This window comes from Oncorhynchus clarkii, chromosome 5, assembly GCF_045791955.1.
Source record: "Oncorhynchus clarkii lewisi isolate Uvic-CL-2024 chromosome 5, UVic_Ocla_1.0, whole genome shotgun sequence".
Taxonomy (NCBI): Eukaryota; Metazoa; Chordata; class Actinopteri; order Salmoniformes; family Salmonidae; genus Oncorhynchus; species Oncorhynchus clarkii.
Genome location: NC_092151.1, coordinates 30,355,552 through 30,374,601, shown reverse-complemented (window position 1 = coordinate 30,374,601; position 19,050 = coordinate 30,355,552). Strand labels below are relative to the sequence as shown.

At 43.6% G+C, this 19,050-nt stretch overlaps 1 protein-coding gene across 1 annotated transcript in view; it reads left to right on the top strand.

Moving 5' to 3' along the window:
• Positions 1-19,050, top strand: part of LOC139408645 (astrotactin-2-like) — a 447,901-nt gene that overhangs the window by 422,945 nt on the left and 5,906 nt on the right. The window contains exons 21-22 of the mRNA XM_071152798.1: positions 9,396-9,496; positions 10,110-10,293. Coding sequence (XP_071008899.1) covers positions 9,396-9,496; positions 10,110-10,293 — 285 coding nt within the window. The remainder of the gene's footprint in view (positions 1-9,395; positions 9,497-10,109; positions 10,294-19,050) is intronic.

Here is a 19,050-nt window from a genome sequence, read left to right as displayed (position 1 = left end):
AAGATTCACTTAGTTGAATCCTTGTCTTGTGTGAGTATCAAGATGGAGTAAAAAGAAAAGCCTATTAGTGGGAAAGTGGAGAAATTAAATGAAACCAGCTGAGTCCACATGGAGGCACTTGTGTGAATGTTCCATAAGCATCCTGCTGCCAACAGACACTATAATGGTTCTGTGTGTCTGTGGCCCCGGCAGGCCCGTCGTTCGCTTAGTGTGCCTTTATTAATCCATACATCATCACAGTTGGAGAAGTTTACGTTGCGCTGTTCGGAGATCTCAGAGCGACAATACATTCATCTTCAGAGGGCCCAGGGTCATCTTCAGAGGGCCCAGGGTCTGCAGCCCGCCTTCCCAAGGGCCGTCGCTGTGATGTACATTTGATAGAAGCACTTTGTTCTACTTGGGTATCACTTCCCTGAGCCCTCTTCCTCTTGTCTCCCGATCATGAAATCAAGTTATTTTTAAATATATATTTTTAAATCAAATCAAGTTAGATGGGCGAGGCATGCTCCGAAACCAAACAGGCCTCAGATGAAATTGAATAGGGGACACTCCAATCATCACACCGTGTTCCTCTCCTCTGAGCGCTCCCAACTGTTGTGTGGTGTTTTATGTTTGTGGCTCTGGCTCACTGTTTTCCACTTGTTTGTTTTGGGAAGCGGGCCCCTGCAGCTGTTTACGATACAGATAGGTCGTTGGTGCTTATGTTAAACAAGGGAATCGGGGAGTACTGCTGGGGGCAGCACTACCCAGAAGCCAACAGTAGAAATCATAACATCGTGATAGTGAGGGTATATTGAGAGGGTTGATTTATTCAAGCTTCAGGTAGTAGGAGATTACCTTGCAACCGGTTGCAACTTTCCTTCTTTCCCGCCATCTGGCTTGCGTAACCTGGAGGTCAAGCCAACCGAGAGGGAGAGGGAGAGAGAATGTACTTGGAAGCTCCTGCTTCCTCCGTGCTGAATGTACGGAGAGAGCGAGAGAGAGATAGCAAAAGAGATAGGGAGAGCACCACTCTGTAATCTGTGTCAAGGCACCCCCTCCAGTTTCGTTACTCCCAGATAAGAGCCCCATTTACGTCGGCATTACGTCTGTGGGCACACCTCGGTGCGGCCAACTGGGCTTCTCCTAATCGAGGGCTAGATAAGGTTTCCGGGCCGCTGGGGTTTGGTTTACATTTGATTTACCCCAAAGTTGTCAGGCCTTAATGTTTCCTTTCAGGCCCTGACATAGCTTGGCTCTCTCTCTCTCTCTCTCTCTCTCTCTCTCTCTCTGTCTCTCTCTTTGTCTCTCTCTCTCTGTCTCTCTCTGTCTCTCTCTCTGTCTCTCTCTCTCTCACTCTCTCTCTCCTGTATTGAGTGGGATGTTCAGTTGGGGAGTCCACTGTCATACATGCAGGGCTGTAAGTTACATGTCAATCCTTTCCTTTGGAAATGTTGCCAACAGGCAGAGTCTGAGGAGTAGTCCAACAGACAGAGTCTGAGGAGTTGTCCAACAGACAGAGTCTGAGGAGTAGTCCAACAGACAGAGTCTGAGGAGTAGTCCAACAGACAGAGTCTGCGGAGTAGTCCGGAAGCAGCCTTTCTTGTTACAGTGTGACCATATGGACATGATACATCTCACTTTTTCACATGACACTACATCCTAAAATAGGTTCAAATTAGTTTTGGATTGTTACAATTTGACTGTAGCTGAATGGACTGGAGTAAGTTCAGAGTTAGTGGAATAATGAGTTTATGATTTATGGTTGATGACTTATGTTATACATGTGGTATCATGAAGCTTTACATACCAGTACTTAGTAGTTATTGCATGCACTAAACGATATAACAATTTTGCGTTCATTTCTACCTCCCCCCTAAATATCTCCCTCATCCCAGACATGCTGACACAGAACCGAGACAAATAACAGGACAAACAGGCAATATGGCAGAAAGTAAATCCCTAGCACGTCTATCATGGGTGATAACTTTATACCTTCACCATATCCTTAAAAGCTATTGCTTTAAGTGAATGTAGTAAAAGTCGATCTGGCGATTCAGCAATACCAGTCAGTCTGGCATTTCACATCATATTTGCCCTTCATGGCATCATATCCTCTTACATTATCATCTCTAGGTTTTATTGTTACAATTTCAAGCCATGGTACAAGTTACCCTCAATGTTTCTACCATCGCCCTCCAAACAGAATCCATTCACAGTGATTACCAGTCATAATATCTGTTTCATATGACCTATTCAGCCTGCAGAACTGTCTTTTGAAGTATTGTTTTCTGACCTGTGTCGTGTATATGTTCTTTACTGAAGTGCTGCTTTTTATATTGATTGATATATCATGTGCTTTTTATGTTGATTTCATGTGTCTGTTTGTCTGAAAGTGTTGTGTTGATGCTGCTGTCTTGGTCCAGGTCTCTCCTGAAAAATAGATTTTTATCTCAACGAAGGTTCAATAAAATAAAGGCTCCAGTACGCTAGCGAAGGAGAGGTCCTGGATCCATTGGTTGGTTCTTTGACTTCTCTTCCTTTACTGCAGTAAATAGGGCAAGGTTCAGCACCTGCCTCCCAGTGTTTTGGATGGTACTCTCAGGCCAGAGCAGCAGTTCAGAGCCCTAAAATAGAAGTCTTTAGAGGCAAGTGTAAATCACAGAAAATGACACAGCATAACATGATAAACCTAATGTGACCCAACCCGGCTGGAGACTTATGAGGTGCTGTCTTTATACTGTATACTCAGGATCCAGCTCCACTCTAAAACACACTGCCAACTATCCCTCAGAAGAACAACAAATATGTCTTCCACGTGGGCGCTATAACAACCTGTGGCAGAGTACGACCGACGAAGGCTTTTTGAACGGCTAGTGAAAGCTTTCTTTCTTTAAACAAAGAACCTGTATGATACACTACATGGCCAAAAGTATGTGGACATCCATTCAAATGAGTTTATTCTGCTATTTCAGACACACCTGTTGCTGACAGGTGTACATAATCGAGCACAGAACCATGCAATCTCAATAGACAAACATTGACAGTAGAATGTCCCATGCTGAAAAGCTCAGTGACTTTCAATGTGAGACCGTCAAAGGATCCCACCTTTAAAATTTCTGCCCTGCTAGAGCCGCCCCAGTCAACTGCAAGTTCTGTTATTGTGAAGTGGAAAAGTCTAGGAGCAACAACAGCTCAGCCGCGAAGTGGTAGGCCACACAAATCAAATCAACTTTATTTGCCACATGCGCCAAACACAACAAGTGTAGACTTTACCGTGAAATGCTTACTTACAAGCCCTTAACCAACAGTGCAGTTCAAGAAGAAGAACATATTTACCAAGTAGACTAAAATAAAAAAAAGTAATAATAAAAGTAACACAATAAGAATAACAATAAAGAGGCTATATACAGGGGGCACCGATCCCGAGTCAGTGTGCAGGGGTACAGGCTAGTTGAGGTAATCTGTACATGTAGGTGGGGGCGAAGTGACTATGTATAGGTAACAAACAAACAGCGAGTAGCAGAAGTGTACTAGAGGGGGAGTGTCAATGTAAATTGTCCGGTGATGATTTTTAGGAATTGTTCAGCAGTCTAACGGCTTGGGGGTAGAAGCTGTTGAGGAGGCTTTTGTTCCTAGACTTGGCGCTCCGGTACTGCTTGCCGTGCGGTAGCAGAGAAAACATCTCACAGAACGTGACCACCGAGTGCTGAAGCATGTAAAAATCATCTGTCCTCGGTTGCAACACTCACTACCAAGTTCCAAACTGCCTCTGGAAGCAACGTCAACACGCAGTGGAAATGCATTCTCTGGATTGATGAATCACGCTTCATCATCTGGCAGTCCGACGGACAAATCTGGGTTTTGCAGGTTTGCCCGGAGAACGCTACCTGCACGAATGGATAGTGCCAATTGTAAAGTTTGGTGGAGAAGGAATAAGGGGCTGTTTTTCATGGTTTGGGCTAGGCCCCTTAGTTCCAGTGAAGGGAAATCTTAATGCTACAGCATACGACATTCTAGACGATTATGTGCTTCCAACTTTGTGTTAACATTTTGGTGAAAGCTATTTCCTGTTTCAGCACAAAGCTAGGTCCATACAGAAATGGTTTGTTGAAATTCGTGTGGAAGAACTTGATTCTCCTGCACATATAGCCCTGACCTCAACCCCATCGAACACCTTTGGGATAAATTGGAACGCCGACTCCGAACCAGGCCTAATCGCCCAACATCAGTGCACTAGATGTTGGAAAATTGCCAAAGAGCATTAGTGATAATGCTATTTGAGGCTGTTATAGCAGCAAAGATGGGTCCAACTCCCATGATTTTGGAATGAGATGTTTGCTGAGCAGTTGTCCACATACTTTTGGCTATGTAGTGTATTTCCAACACACAGCCAATCCTACCATAATGACCATAATGAGCAATTGGTGTCCAATTGGTAATATAAACAAAGTAGTTGTGATATAGTTGTATTGGTATAACCAGGAGCTGCCAAAATTGCAAAGACAAAGAAATGGTGAACACAATTGTTTTAAATAATTTGCCAGCAAAACTTGCAACAACTAAGACTAAATTGTAAGTGTCTGTCTTTCATCATGTTAATAATGTCTAATATAAGATGTGAAAACTTGAAGACCACACAAGTAACTCCTCATTAGTCTGTGAAAAGACAATCTGGTCTTCCCAACAAGTACGATGTGTTCTTTCTTAGTTTTTATTAACATGGGGGCTTTATTAAGTGTAGTATCTCATGTCAAGTCCAAACAATATGCTTGTACTGAAAACCTGAATGCGCAATCTGTTTTATGGAAGGACATAGAGAGATAAAACATCAAAACAAGGCTTATTTATTAGTGCAAATTACATCTTTACAATTTCCCCTTGTTCCCAGGCATGTCATGTATTGGGTACTTTCATGTTAGTCACTTAAAATCAACAAATCACAACATGTGTAGACTCTGAGATTTAGTTTAGATATAGATAGAAAATGCAGCCACTGCTACAGTAGTATGATCATATTTCTGCTCAAACCTCCAGTGATATGTGCAGGTGCCAGCAGTCAGTCAGTATGTAAAGCTAACCTGTACTTGATAAAATACGTTGTAGAGAAAGGATATTACAGTGTAAGCGCGGTAAGTCCTTTCTTACAGACCTGACCTGAGAAACTAAATCGAAGTCGTAAATTAGTTCTGAATTATATTCTCCCGGTGCAATTGATTGATTTGTGGACCGGCTCAATTGATCTCGGACCAACGTCTGATGTCATCAACCAGGAATCCCTAGGCTGCCTGGCTTCTTCTATGCCTAGTATGCCAGAAATACTGCCATAATTGCTCTCTCTTTCTTTCTCTCTTCCCCACTCCCTCACCCTCTCTCTCTCAATTCAATTCAATTCAAGGGAATTTATTGGCATGTGAAACATATGCTAACATTGCCAAAGCAAGTAAGGTAGATCTCTCTCTCTCTCCTCTCTCATTCTCTCTTACCCCTCACCTCTTTCTTTTTCTGTCTCCTCTGTTCTTTCTCTATCCCTCTCTCTCTTACTCCCTTTCTCTCTACCCCCTCCTGTCTCATTAAATTAGAGGACAACCATTACTTTATGGTGGCATTGCAATTTCAAACAAATATGTTTTTTGTTGAGCTTTCAAAAGGATGGCACGGGGACAAAACCATGCACTACAAACATCCAGCTTCTGAGTGGAGCGAGGCATAGAACGAGTGGAGAAGACAAAGGGAATCAGAGAGAGGCAAGACAGATAGAGTGTGAGAGATGAATGGACAGAGAGAGCGGGTGTGTAGGGGGTTGGGTAGATGTTGCCAGTATGTTACCCTCTGTTTTGACATTCTCGTGGCAGGCAGACCACGGAGCTGGTTTTGTTCTCCCAGTTAATCCTTATCGATGCTAGTGGTGAAGCCTGCCACCTCAGACTCCATTCAGCCCCCCGCTGCACTGCGCTGTGGGTGACAGGCCCGTTTATCCAGCACCTACTAGCGCTTCTGATTGGACATTTTGGATAGGAGTCTGATCAACAGGCCTTGTATCTCTGACCGTAGTGTTAACAGAACTGCAGGGGAAGAAAGCAGCCAAAATACCTTTTGTGGTTGTCTTCGCATAAAAAAAAACCCCACAAAGGCTAGAGAAAGTTTCTGTGGTAATCTCCTTTCACTATACATAATAGGACTGTGATTAGGCTGTGGAGAAAAGTACCTGTCTTTGATGCCAACCACTTAAACAACCAAAAACAGCAACAAGCTGGCAAGCTGTGTCCGGGATCCTAAACCAAACTCTACTAATTGCCTGATAAATACACCCTGCCCCCCTCCATTTACTGGCCAGTGATGTGACCACATAATTTAAACAATGTGATTGTTATATGTGCCGTTGTTTTGCTGGGCAGAGAATCTACAGCGAACTTCGTACAGACTCTGGCCCCTTGTCTTTTGTGAGGTTCTTGGGGAATACCAATATACCACACATTTCTCTTGATGAATAACAAGATCGGACAAACTATGCGAACAATGTCAAAACAGGCCATATTACAAACAAAACAATCAGTTGGTGGTATTAAAACACAGGCTCTTCAAACAAAAGGCATACTTTTAAAAATGGACTCTGCCAATGAAATAGCTTTGTGAAACAGAAAAATTAATTCTGCCTCCTATTTGATATTTGTCGTTTTGCATGTTCAGTCATGAACAATATTAATTTTCATTTGCATTTGAAAAGTATTCAGACCCCTTACCTTTTTTCACGTTTTGTTACGTTACAACCTTATTCTATAATGGATTAAATCTTTTTTTTACTCATCAATCTACACACAATACCCCATAATGGCAAAGCGACTGCACATTTTTTGAAATGTTTGCAAATTTATTTAAAATAAAAAACACAGATTATTTACATAAGTATTCAGACCTTTTGCTTTGAGACTCGAAATTGAGCTCAGGAGCATCCTGTTTCCATTGACCATCCTTGAGTCCACCTGTGGTCAATTCAATTAATTGGACATTCTTTGGAAAGGCATGTCAGAGCATAAACCAAGCCATGAGGTCGAAGGAATTGTCTGTAGAGCTCCGAGACGACAGGTTTGTGTTGAGGCACAGAACCCAATGGTCACTCTGACAGAGCTCCAGAGTTCCTCTGTGGAGATGGGAGAACCTTCCAGAACGACAACCATCTCTGCAGTATTCCACAAATCAGGCCTTTATGGTAGATTGACCGGAGGCACATGACAGCCCGTAAAACCACATAGGCACCTACAAGGCACCTAAAGGACTCAGACCATGAGGAACAAGATTCTCTGATCTAATGAAACCAAGATTGAACTCTTTGGCTTGAGTGCCAAGAGTCAAGTCTGGAGGAAGCCTGGTACCATCCCTATGGTGAAGCATGGTGGTGGCAGCATCATGCTGTGGGGATGTTTTTCAGTGGCAGGGACTGGAAGACTATTCAGGATCAATGGAAATATGAATGGAGCAAAGTACAGAGCGCTCAGGACCTCCAACTGGGGCAAAGGTTCACCTTCCAACAGGACAATGACCCTAAGCACACAGCCAGAGGCCCAGCCAGAGCCAGGACTTGAACCTGATCGAACATCTCCGGAGAGACCTGAAAATAGCTGTGCAGTGATGCTCCCCATCCAACCTGACAGAGCTTGAGAGGATCTGCAAAGAAGAATTGGAGAAATTCCCCAAATACAGGTGTGCCAAGCTTGTAGCATTATACCAAAGACAAATCGGGTCTGTAATCGCAGCCAAATGTGTAAGGGTCCTGTGTGTAGCTGGTGTAGAGAGTCAGGCGCAGGACAGCAGATATGAATGATCAATGTACTTTACTCAAAAAGACAAATATACAAAGTAACATCATGAGCCCACAAAGACGAACCGAATTACAAATCACAATCACTCACAAACACAACATGGGAAACAGAGGGTTAAATAATAAACAAGTAATTGGTTGAGTGAAGCCAGGTGTGTAATACAAAGACAGAACAAGCGGTGGCTAGTTTTCTAGCGGTGGCTAGAAAGCGGGTGCCGTTGACCGCCGAACGCCGCCCGGACAAGGAGAGGGACCGACTTCGGTGGAAGTCGTGACAAAAGGTGCTGCAACAAAGTACTGAGTAAAGGGTCTGAATACCTATGTAAATGTGATATTTCATTCTTTTTTTTTTTACATTTGTAAAAAATCTAAACCTGTTTTTGCTTTGTCATTATGGGTATTGTGTGTAGATTGATGGTGTAAAAAACGATTGAATCCATTTTAGAATAAGGCTGTAACGTAACAAAATGGGGAAAAAAGTCAAGGGGTCTGAATACTTTCCGAAGGCACTGTATGTATTCTTCTGGACAAACCATCCATCCATCTAGCAGTTTTGCTATTTAGATAATGGTCATATTCGATGATTCACAGATGTATTAAAAAACAACAATTTGGTCGCAGAATACTGCTTTTTATACTGCTTTTTATCTCCCCCAACACACATCTAGCACTGAATCACAATTTCAACTTACAGTATAAACCCTACAAATAGAATGCTAAGAACAACAATTACCCTTTGACTATATCCATGCCAATGGACCGTTAAGGTATGGTTACTTTGGGAGTGTCCAATCAGCTCTGTCTGTAGATTACCCAGCAGCCTTTGTGTTACATGCACATTATCTACATGCATGTTGGTAGTTCTATAGCATTTCATGTCTCATAAACAGCCATCATCTCTCTACAAGCTACTTCTATGAGAAAGACTGGACAACCTACAGTACAGTACTTCACAGGAAACCATCTCTCCAATGATCTATTTGCACCCCATGATCATCAGGGAGCAACATGGATGTCTTTCCCCCTCACTGCTGTATACAGTACTAGCCACGGCCACTTGGTGGTCCAGGGGATCTGAGGCCTTAATATGTTTTACATTTGTGGAGAGCAGAATCTCCGTCATTAGAGGAAGTGGGAGTCCCATTTAAAGGCACTATTAGGTGTAATGGCCGTTGCTGCTGACTGGCTGGTCTGTCGCGTACCAGGCAGGGACCACTTACAGACGTAATCGAATCCCCCCGAGTCCTTTACCCACTCCTGGGTCTCGAGTCCTGGCTCTGAGTTATGGCTATTTTCAAAAAGGAGTTCTGTTGCTGTCAACAGTGGCTCATAAAAACGCTGTGCAAAGTGTAGGAGCCGGAACACTCGGTGCATCTAGCTTTGAAAGGTTGGGATGGAATGGCTGGAGCCACATACCTATTTTTTCTGTCGAAAGAGGCCTGTTACTTTTGAGTTCCTTTGATTTCTCTCATACTGTAACAGTACATATGAAAGGTTGTTAATTGTTGTTGACATATGTCAGCTTCTATATTGTGTTATTTATTTTCTTAATTCTCGCTCTCTCTCTCTCTTGCGCTCTGCTCTCTCTCTCTCTCAGGTTCACCCTATATGCTGTGGACAGTCGAGGGAGTCGTTCAGAGTCTAGCTTCGTCTCAGTGCGGACGTCTTGTCCAATGGTAGATGATAGCAGAGCAGAAGGTAATCCTCCTCATACTCCCTTTTCATACTTGATATTCTCTTTCTACACTCTGTCCACCCCATAACCTTTCCATCCGTCCTTTATACATTCTCCTTTCCCCATAATCTCTTCTCTCTTATCCCCCCACAGACACTTTTCTTTCCCTATCACATTCCTCCCTCCTTACCACATTATTTTTCTTCATTCCATCTCTCCCTCACGCTTTCCCCCCTCCCTGTGCCTTTCTCACCTCTTTCTCCTACCCCTCAGCCTGTTGTGATGCCCTTGAAATCCACAGCAGGTTACTCACCATCTCTCTCTCTCTTCCCTCCCCCTCCTTCACCACCTTCCCACTCTCCCCATTCATCCCCCTCAGCATCCATCCCTTTCCCTCTCCAATATACAATATCACATTTTATTCTAGCACCAGGGTTATCACCAGCAACTAGGTTTTACTTGTGATGGTGATCTTGGGTTTACTTGCCCACCTTCATTTGATATACTTATTCCACGGTCACCTCTGTCTTTCAAATGAGTGTCTTTCAAATGAGTGTCTTTCAAATGAGTGTCTTTCAAATGAGTGTCTTCCAAATGACTTCCATGTTTCCCCTCTTCCACCTCCTCCTGTGTCAGAGATAGCAGACAAGGTATATAACCTGTACAACGGCTACACCAGTGGCAAGGAGCAGCAGACGGCCTACAACACTCTGATGGAGATTCCCCCTCCGCTGCTTTACAGGGTGCAGCACCACTACAACTCCCACTACGAGAAGTTTGGAGATTTCGTCTGGCGGAGCGAAGATGAGCTGGGACCCAGGTGAGGCTCGGAAAGGCTTGGAGATGTCTAAGTTGTCACAGCGATTCTGGTGCCCCCACGACATCTGGTGTCACTGTTTGTTTGGAGTCAGTGTCAAATGTCATCTTCCACTTCCACTCTGGGAAGTATCTGAGAAAATGGTGACGTGTTGTTGTCTGTGTCCAAATGTTCCTTCTTGTGGCTCGGGTAAAACACTTCACTAGTAAGAGATTATCCCATTTGCCCACAGATTTCAAGTATAAGTAACAATCAACCTAATTGGTCCAGATACTTAATATGTTACTGGTCTAAGTAGAACTGCAGTGTTAATGATCATGAAGTAAAACGGCTATAATCACTAATATTCTCAAGAATGCCTTGGGGTTCTAGGCGGCCTTTGGACAAAAACCACATGATCGTTTTCACCCTCACCTTCAGTTTTCTGATTTTTTAAAATCTTTCCATTCCAGCAGATCTGAGAATGGCTGCCTTCCAACCCTGTAACATGAAGTTTTATATCCAGTCAATAAGTTGAATTTGTCTGTTACTGTAGATCCACTGTTTCTTTATTATAATTTTTTCAACCTAAAGCTATGTAATCTTCTGACTTTAACTGTACATATATACACATCTATACTCCAAAAACATTTCATTAAATAAGTAAATAGGAAAACAAACCCAGTAAAATTGAACATTTGTATAAATGTACTAAATTGTGTGGATAGGTCAGTGGATAATGACTCCACCTTAGCCAGCACAGTCTGTTCAGATTTAATGATAGCCGCCATTACGATGGCTAGGTCGGGGGGGCGGGGATCAGAGTCCGTGTCAGGTGAGCCCAAGGCTTCAGCAGAGGCCTAGTCCTTTGTGGCCCGATTAGTAAATTGAGTTCGATTCCAAATTAAATGTTACAAAATTAACACGGTGGGGAGTTGTTGGTCAAGTATTAATAGTAAATTGTTCGCCCTGGATCTGAGCACCAAGGAAACGTGTTTTCACACGTTGCTGCTGCCCAGCGCCCTCTTCTCCACTGTTTCTTCAACCATCTTCACAAAGGTGGATCACGCCTATAGACACACGTAGACATAGACATACATGTGTTCATACTTGCACTCACACAAATATACGTGCACAAACAAACACATGCAAACTCTTTCTTACAGACACGTATGCATACACACACACACACAAACACACACACACACACACACACACACACACACACACACACACACACACACACATACATATGCCTGTACAAACGCACACATACACTCTCTTTCTTTCACACACACATGCACACACACACAAACACCCTGGTCAGCAGTAATTTTGGACAGCAAAATATTGGTTTAGGCTTTCACTGCAAATCCTGGCCTATAAAACCAATCATGACCAGGTTTCTTCCATTGGAGTACCATCTTATAAGGACATAAATCTCATAAAAGAATCCACACGGCACGGCCATATATTTTCGTTTTCGTTTACTCAAGTTCATCAGATATTTTTATTTCCTCTCATTTACCTTCTTATTCATATTTTGTACCCAATTGGTGACTGGACACAAGTGCTAAGTCTACAAATTACAGCTTTGTTGTTACAAGGGAGCCTAGGATGTAGCCAATGGTCTTGGACCCTAGCGAATGGAAGCGCTCCGGTGTTGGCAATTCACGAGTGTTGCGTTGAATAGGGAATACACTCTTTGTGTATAGTGTGGAAAACTCATTCATAAAACCAACTTCTCTGGTTACCTGTAAAGGCCTGAAGCCCCCAGTAAACTCAGGAATGATTTCATAACCACGTCAGGAGAGCGTTGCTCCGATTCCCCTGTGCTACAACCACTCTAGCCTCTTTACCCACAAAGAGCTGAAGAACTAGACTGAACCCAAGGTCTCCATTCAATCCAACCTGCACTGGGGTATTTACTGGTTGGTTTTCTACAAGTGTTTTCAAAGAGTTTGCAGTGGTTCCTGGAGCCAAAGAGAAGCCAGTATTTTTTGTTGATGAGACAGTGATTGATGTGAGATCTACATAAGACTTATGGGATGTGTTTACGCCTGCATGTGTGTTCTCAGGATTGGGCCCAGAATGGGTAGTATAATGTATTTGCTGAATGTGATTCAATACACATTGGGCTGGTCGTGTCTGGCTCGCTCTCCTCTAGATGAAAACAATAGGTAGATGGTAGCACTCAAGACCAGGCGTTATCTACTGGACTGTCTGGGGATCCAGGGTATCACCACGCTAATGGATTTTATGTCATACCAGGCATGTCTCGGAATGTTATTACACCATTACTAACACACAGACATGCACACACTCACACACACAAACTAACAAACATACGTGCAAACACACATGCATGCACACACACATGTTGTTTTACTATCCTTGTGGGGACCAAACAATTGATTCCCATTCAAAGTCCTATTTCTCTAACCCCTAACCCTTAATTTAACCCTAACCATAATCCTAACCTTAACCCTAACTCCTAAAATAGCCTTTTCACCCACTTCCCTTTGTTTTACTGTCCTTGAGGACTTTTGGTCCCCACAAGGATAGTAAATCCAACACGCAGGCAGGCAGTCAGTCAGGCAGGCAGGCAGGCAGGCAGGCAGGCAGGCAGGCAGGCAGACAGACAGGCAGACAGGCAGACAGGCAGACAGACAGACAGACAGGCAGACAGGCAGACAGGCAGACAGACAGACAGACAGACAGACAGACAAACAGACAGACAGACAGACAGACAGACAGACAGACAGACAGACAGAGACAGCGCAGACAGGAAAAAACATCTTTCTGGTAAAAAGAGGGGCGGGGGCGTATGCCTTATGACTAACGTGACATGGTGCGATGAAAGAAACATACAGGAACTCAAATCCTTCTGTTCACCTGATTTAGAATTCCTCACAATCAAATGTAGACCGCATTATCTACCAAGAGAATTCTCTTCGATTATAATCACAGCTGTATATATCCCCCCCCAAGCAGACACATCGATGGCTCTGAACGAACTTTATTTAACTCTCTGCAAACTGGAAACAATTTATCCGGAGGCTGCATTCATTGTAGCTGGGGATTTTAACAAGGCTAATCTGAAAACAAGACTCCCCAAATTTTATCAGCATATCGATTGCGCAACCAGGGGAGGAAAGACCTTGGACCATTGTTACTCTAACTTCCGCGACGCATATAAGGCCCTGCCCCGCCCCCCTTTCGGAAAAGCTGACCACGACTCTATTTTGTTGATCCCTGCCTACAGACAGAAACTAAAACAAGAGGCTCCCACGCTGAGGTCTGTCCAACGCTGGTCCGACCAAGCTGACTCCACACTCCAAGACTGCTTCAATCACGTGGACTGGGAGATGTTTCGTATTGCGTCAGATAACAACATTGACGAATACGCTGATTCGGTGTGCGAGTTCATTAGAACGTGCGTTGAAGATGTCGTTCCCATAGCAACGATTAAAACATTCCCTAACCAGAAACCGTGGATTGATGGCAGCATTCGTGTGAAACTGAAAGCGCGAACCACTGCTTTTAATCAGGGCAAGGTGTCTGGTAACATGACCGAATACAAACAGTGCAGCTATTCCCTCCGCAAGGCTATCAAACAAGCTAAGCGCCAGTACAGAGACAAAGTAGAATCTCAATTCAACGGCTCAGACACAAGAGGCATGTGGCAGGGTCTACAGTCAATCACGGACTACAGGAAGAAACCCAGCCCAGTCACGGACCAGGATGTCTTGCTCCCAGGCAGACTAAATAACTTTTTTGCCCGCTTTGAGGACAATACAGTGCCACTGACACGGCCTGCAACGAAAACATGCGGTCTCTCCTTCACTGCAGCCGAGGTGAGTAAGACATTTAAACGTGTTAACCCTCGCAAGGCTGCAGGCCCAGATGGCATCCCCAGCCGCGCCCTCAGAGCATGCGCAGACCAGCTGGCCGGTGTGTTTACGGACATATTCAATCAATCCCTATACCAGTCTGCTGTTCCCACATGCTTCAAGAGGGCCACCATTGTTCCTGTTCCCAAGAAAGCTAAGGTAACTGAGCTAAATGACTACCGCGAGAGACTAGTCAAGGACCATATCACCTCCACCCTACCTGACACCCTAGACCCACTCCAATTTGCTTACCGCCCAAATAGGTCTACAGACGATGCAATCTCAACCACACTGCACACTGCCCTAACCCATCTGGACAAGAGGAATACCTATGTGAGAATGCTGTTCATCGACTACAGCTCGGCATTCAACACCATAGTACCCTCCAAGCTCGTCATCAAGCTCGAGACCCTGGGTCTCGACCCCGCCCTGTGCAACTGGGTACTGGACTTCCTGACGGGCCGCCCCCAGGTGGTGAGGGTAGGCAACAACATCTCCTCCCCGCTGATCCTCAACACTGGGGCCCCACAAGGTTGCGTTCTGAGCCCTCTCCTGTACTCCCTGTTCACCCACGACTGCGTGGCCACGCACGCCTCCAACTCAATCATCAAGTTTGCGGACGACACAACAGTGGTAGGCTTGATTACCAACAACGATGAGACGGCCTACAGGGAGGAGGTGAGGGCCCTCGGAGTGTGGTGTCAGGAAAACAACCTCACACTCAACGTCAACAAAACTAAGGAGATGATTGTGGACTTCAGGAAACAGCAGAGGGAACACCCCCCTATCCACATCGATGGAACAGTAGTGGAGAGGGTAGCAAGTTTTAAGTTCCTCGGCATACACATCACAGACAAACTGAATTGGTCCACTCACACAGACAGCATCGTGAAGAAGGCGCAGCAGCGCCTCTTCAACCTCAGGAGGCTGAAGAAATTCGGCTTGTCACCAAAAGCACTCACAAACTTCTACAGATGCACAATCGAGAGCATCCTGGCGGGCTGTATCACCGCCTGGTATGGCAACTGCACCGCCCTCAACCGTAAGGCTCTCCAGAGGGTAGTGAGGTCTGCACAACGCATCACCGGGGGCAAACTACCTGCCCTCCAGGACACCTACACCACCCGATGTCACAGGAAGGCCATAAAGATCATCAAGGACATCAACCACCCGAGCCACTGCCTGTTCACCCCGCTATCATCCAGAAGGCGAGGTCAGTACAGGTGCATCAAAGCTGGGACCGAGAGACTGAAAAACAGCTTCTATCTCAAGGCCATCAGACTGTTAAACAGCCACCACTAACACTGAGTGGCTGCTGCCAACACACTGACACTGACTCAACTCCAGCCACTTTAATAATGGGAATTGATGGGAAATGATGTAAATATATCACTAGCCACTTTAAACAATGCTACCTTATATAAATGTTACTTACCCTACATTATTCATCTCATATGCATACGTATACACTGTACTCTATATCATCGACGGTATCCTTATGTAATACATGTATCACTAGCCACTTTATACTATACTATGCCACTTTGTTTACATACTCATCTCATTTGTACATACTGTACCCGATACCATCTACTGTATCTTGCCTATGCTGCTCTGTACCATCACTCATTCATATATCCTTATGTACATATTCTTTTTCCCCTTACACTGTGTACAAGACAGTAGTTTTGGAATTGTTAGTTAGATTACTTGTTATTACTGCATTGTCGGAACTAGAAGCACAAGCATTTCGCTACACTCGCATTAACATCTGCTAACCATGTGTATGTGACAAATAAAATTTGATTTGATTTGATTTGATTTGAGACAGGCAGACAGACAGACAGACAGACAGGAGGATATAGATAGATGTAAACAATGTGTCATACCCATCTTGGGCTCTGTAATTGGATTGCACTGTTATTAGGCAATTGTTTTCTCTCACTGCTGGTAATATGATTGTTTCGTAAAAGAGAAGTATACTACAGACATTTAAAAGTGGTATACTTTTTTTCTCTCTACCAAGAGTCTCAATACAGCATTTTTTAAAGATTATATTTTAAAATGACTTTTTAATGTGTCCAAATCCATCAACACTGTTCTATGTATCTGTTGGTTTGATTGAAAACTAGCATCAGTAACAGTTATTTAACTCTTACATAACAAAGCAATAGATGTCCCCAATGTCTTTTGAAGATTAGGACATTTGGGTTTTCCTGTCTTTGCATGCCTTCTGTACTGTCAGCAGAAGCTGAGTTGTGCAATCAGCCTTTTTTAAGTGTTTATTTGGGGAAGCGAATTGGTAAGGTCAGCTTTGACTATAAGGTTACATACTTGTTTCGAATTACAGCCCCAATGCCAAACACCACTCTTACGCCAAGCCAAACACTACATTTGACAGTCAACTAACACTAACTAAACTTCCAAGTCCATTTCCTCCTCATTCTCATAAAGATTTCCTGCAGAGCCCTGCCTCGGTCTGCCCCCTGAAACAGACCACCCCCGACACAGCAGTTTTATGTGAATAGACACAGGGGACATTAGCATGATATGGAGATGGAGAAACACACAGTCTACAGGACGAAAAAAAAGAATATTTGGACAGAAACTTAAAAAAGAAAAAGGAAAAAAAATCCATGGCATGTGAGTCTGACCAGGTTAAGTCTCCAGCGATTCAATAGTTTTGTAATGATGGCAACATTGGGTCTAAAGTTTCAGGCCCCGTGTTTTGTTTTGTCCACCCCCATTGCCTGGAAGCCCTCTCCGGCAGCCATAAATAATATCATAAATGTGGAACAAGTTTGTCTTAAAGGAAGATTATGTTTTTTTGTGATTGGGGTAGAGGAAGGTAGCCTTTGCAGGGACCGGGGGGTGAGTAGGGAGCACATCGGAGTCCTGGAGAAGGCATTTGGATGACTGACAGTGTAGGGATATTTACTGCCTGAAATTGGCAGGGCAAGGCCTTGTTGGGGTAATTTACGAGCCGGCTCTATCGCTGGTGCCTTTTTAAAAGGTAACAGTGTGGCCAAGTGAAATGTGAGCACTCAGTATTTACTCACTATGTCAGGAAACCTGGGAGACTGACGGAGCCACACTGAGACCCAGACACCATCCGCTAGCATTGTCACAGTCAGCTCTCACAGTTGCACAACTGCACTTTTTTCTTTCTCTCACCATGCATGTACGGTACAGTGTGTGTTTATGTCATGCATTAGGTCGATTGTGCTTAATTTGCAGGTTGTTTTTCTACTTTGGTCAAGTTTCCATGTATCTTAATATTCAGTCATTTCTATTGAAGCAGCAGTTTTGCACACATATTGTGTGTTTTATTCTCTTCGAACAGTGTTGCCTGTGTATGTTACACTATTCCTTTTATTGGATGAAACAAATGGGTTTTATTCCGACGATCGGACGATCATCTAACACCATCCTGATAACATAACTGACACTAACCAGACAGATCTGCCTGTCTGGTACCGTAACTTTAGTACTCTGGTACTGTAACTTTAGGACTCTGGTACCGTAACTTTAGTACTCTGGTACTGTAACTTTATGACTCTGGTACTGTAACTTTAGTACTCGGATACTGTAACTTTAGTTCTCTGGTACTGTAACTTTAGGACTCTGGTACTGTAACTTTAGGACTCTGGTACTGTAACTTTAGGACTCTGGTACTGTATCTTTAATACTCTGGTACCCTATCTTTAGTACTCTGGTACTGTAACTTTAGTACTCTGGTACTGTAACTTTAGTACTCTGATACTGTATCTTTAGTACTCTGGTACTGTATCTTTAGTACTCTGGTACTGTAACTTTAGGACTCTGGTACCGTAACTTTAGTACTCTGGTACTGTAACTTTAGGACTCTGGTACCGTAACTTTAGTTCTCTGGTACTGTAACTTTAGGACTCTGGTACTGTAACTTTAGGACTCTGGTACTGTAACTTTAGTACTCGGATACTGTAACTTTAGTTCTCTGGTACTGTAACTTTAGGACTCTGGTACTGTAACTTTAGGACTCTGGTACTGTAACTCTATGACTCTAGTACTGTATCTTTAGTACTCTGGTACTGTAACTTTAGGACTCTGGTACTGTAACTTTAGTACTCTGGTACTGTACCTTTAGTACTCTGGTACTGTAACTTTAAGACTCTGGTACTGTAACTTTAGGACTCTGGTACTGTAACTTTAGTACTCTGGTACTGTAACTTTAGGACTCTGGTACTGTATCTTTAGTACTCTGGTACTGTATCTTTAGGACTCTGGTACTGTAACTTGAGTACTGTGGTACTGTAACTTTAGGACTCTGGTACTGTATCTTTAGTACTCTGGTACTGTAACTTTAGTACTCTGGTACTGTAACTTTAGGACTCTGGTACCGTAACTTTAGTACTCTGGTACTGTAACTTTAGGACTCTGGTACCGTAACTTTAGTACTCTGGTACTGTAACTTTAGGACTCTGGTACTGTAACTTTAGGACTCTGGTACTGTAACTTTAGTACTCGGATACTGTAACTTTAGTTCTCTGGTACTGTAACTTTAGGACTCTGGTACTGTAACTTGAGTACTGTGGTACTGTAACTTTAGGACTCTGGTAATGTATCTTTAGTACTCTGGTACTGTAACTTTAGGACTCTGGTACTGTAACTTTAGGACTCTGGTACTGTATCTTTAGGACTCTGGTACTGTAACTTTAGGACTCTGGTACTGTATCTTGGTATCTTTAGGACTCTGGTACTGTAACTTTAGGACTCTGGTACTGTAACTTTAGGACTTTTAGAGAATTGTGTGATATGATCTCCAATGTGACCCTGCCTTGATGAATATATATACTCTTAACTCCCAGTCCTCAATTCACCCACTTGCACTTCAGACCCACTTGCTCAT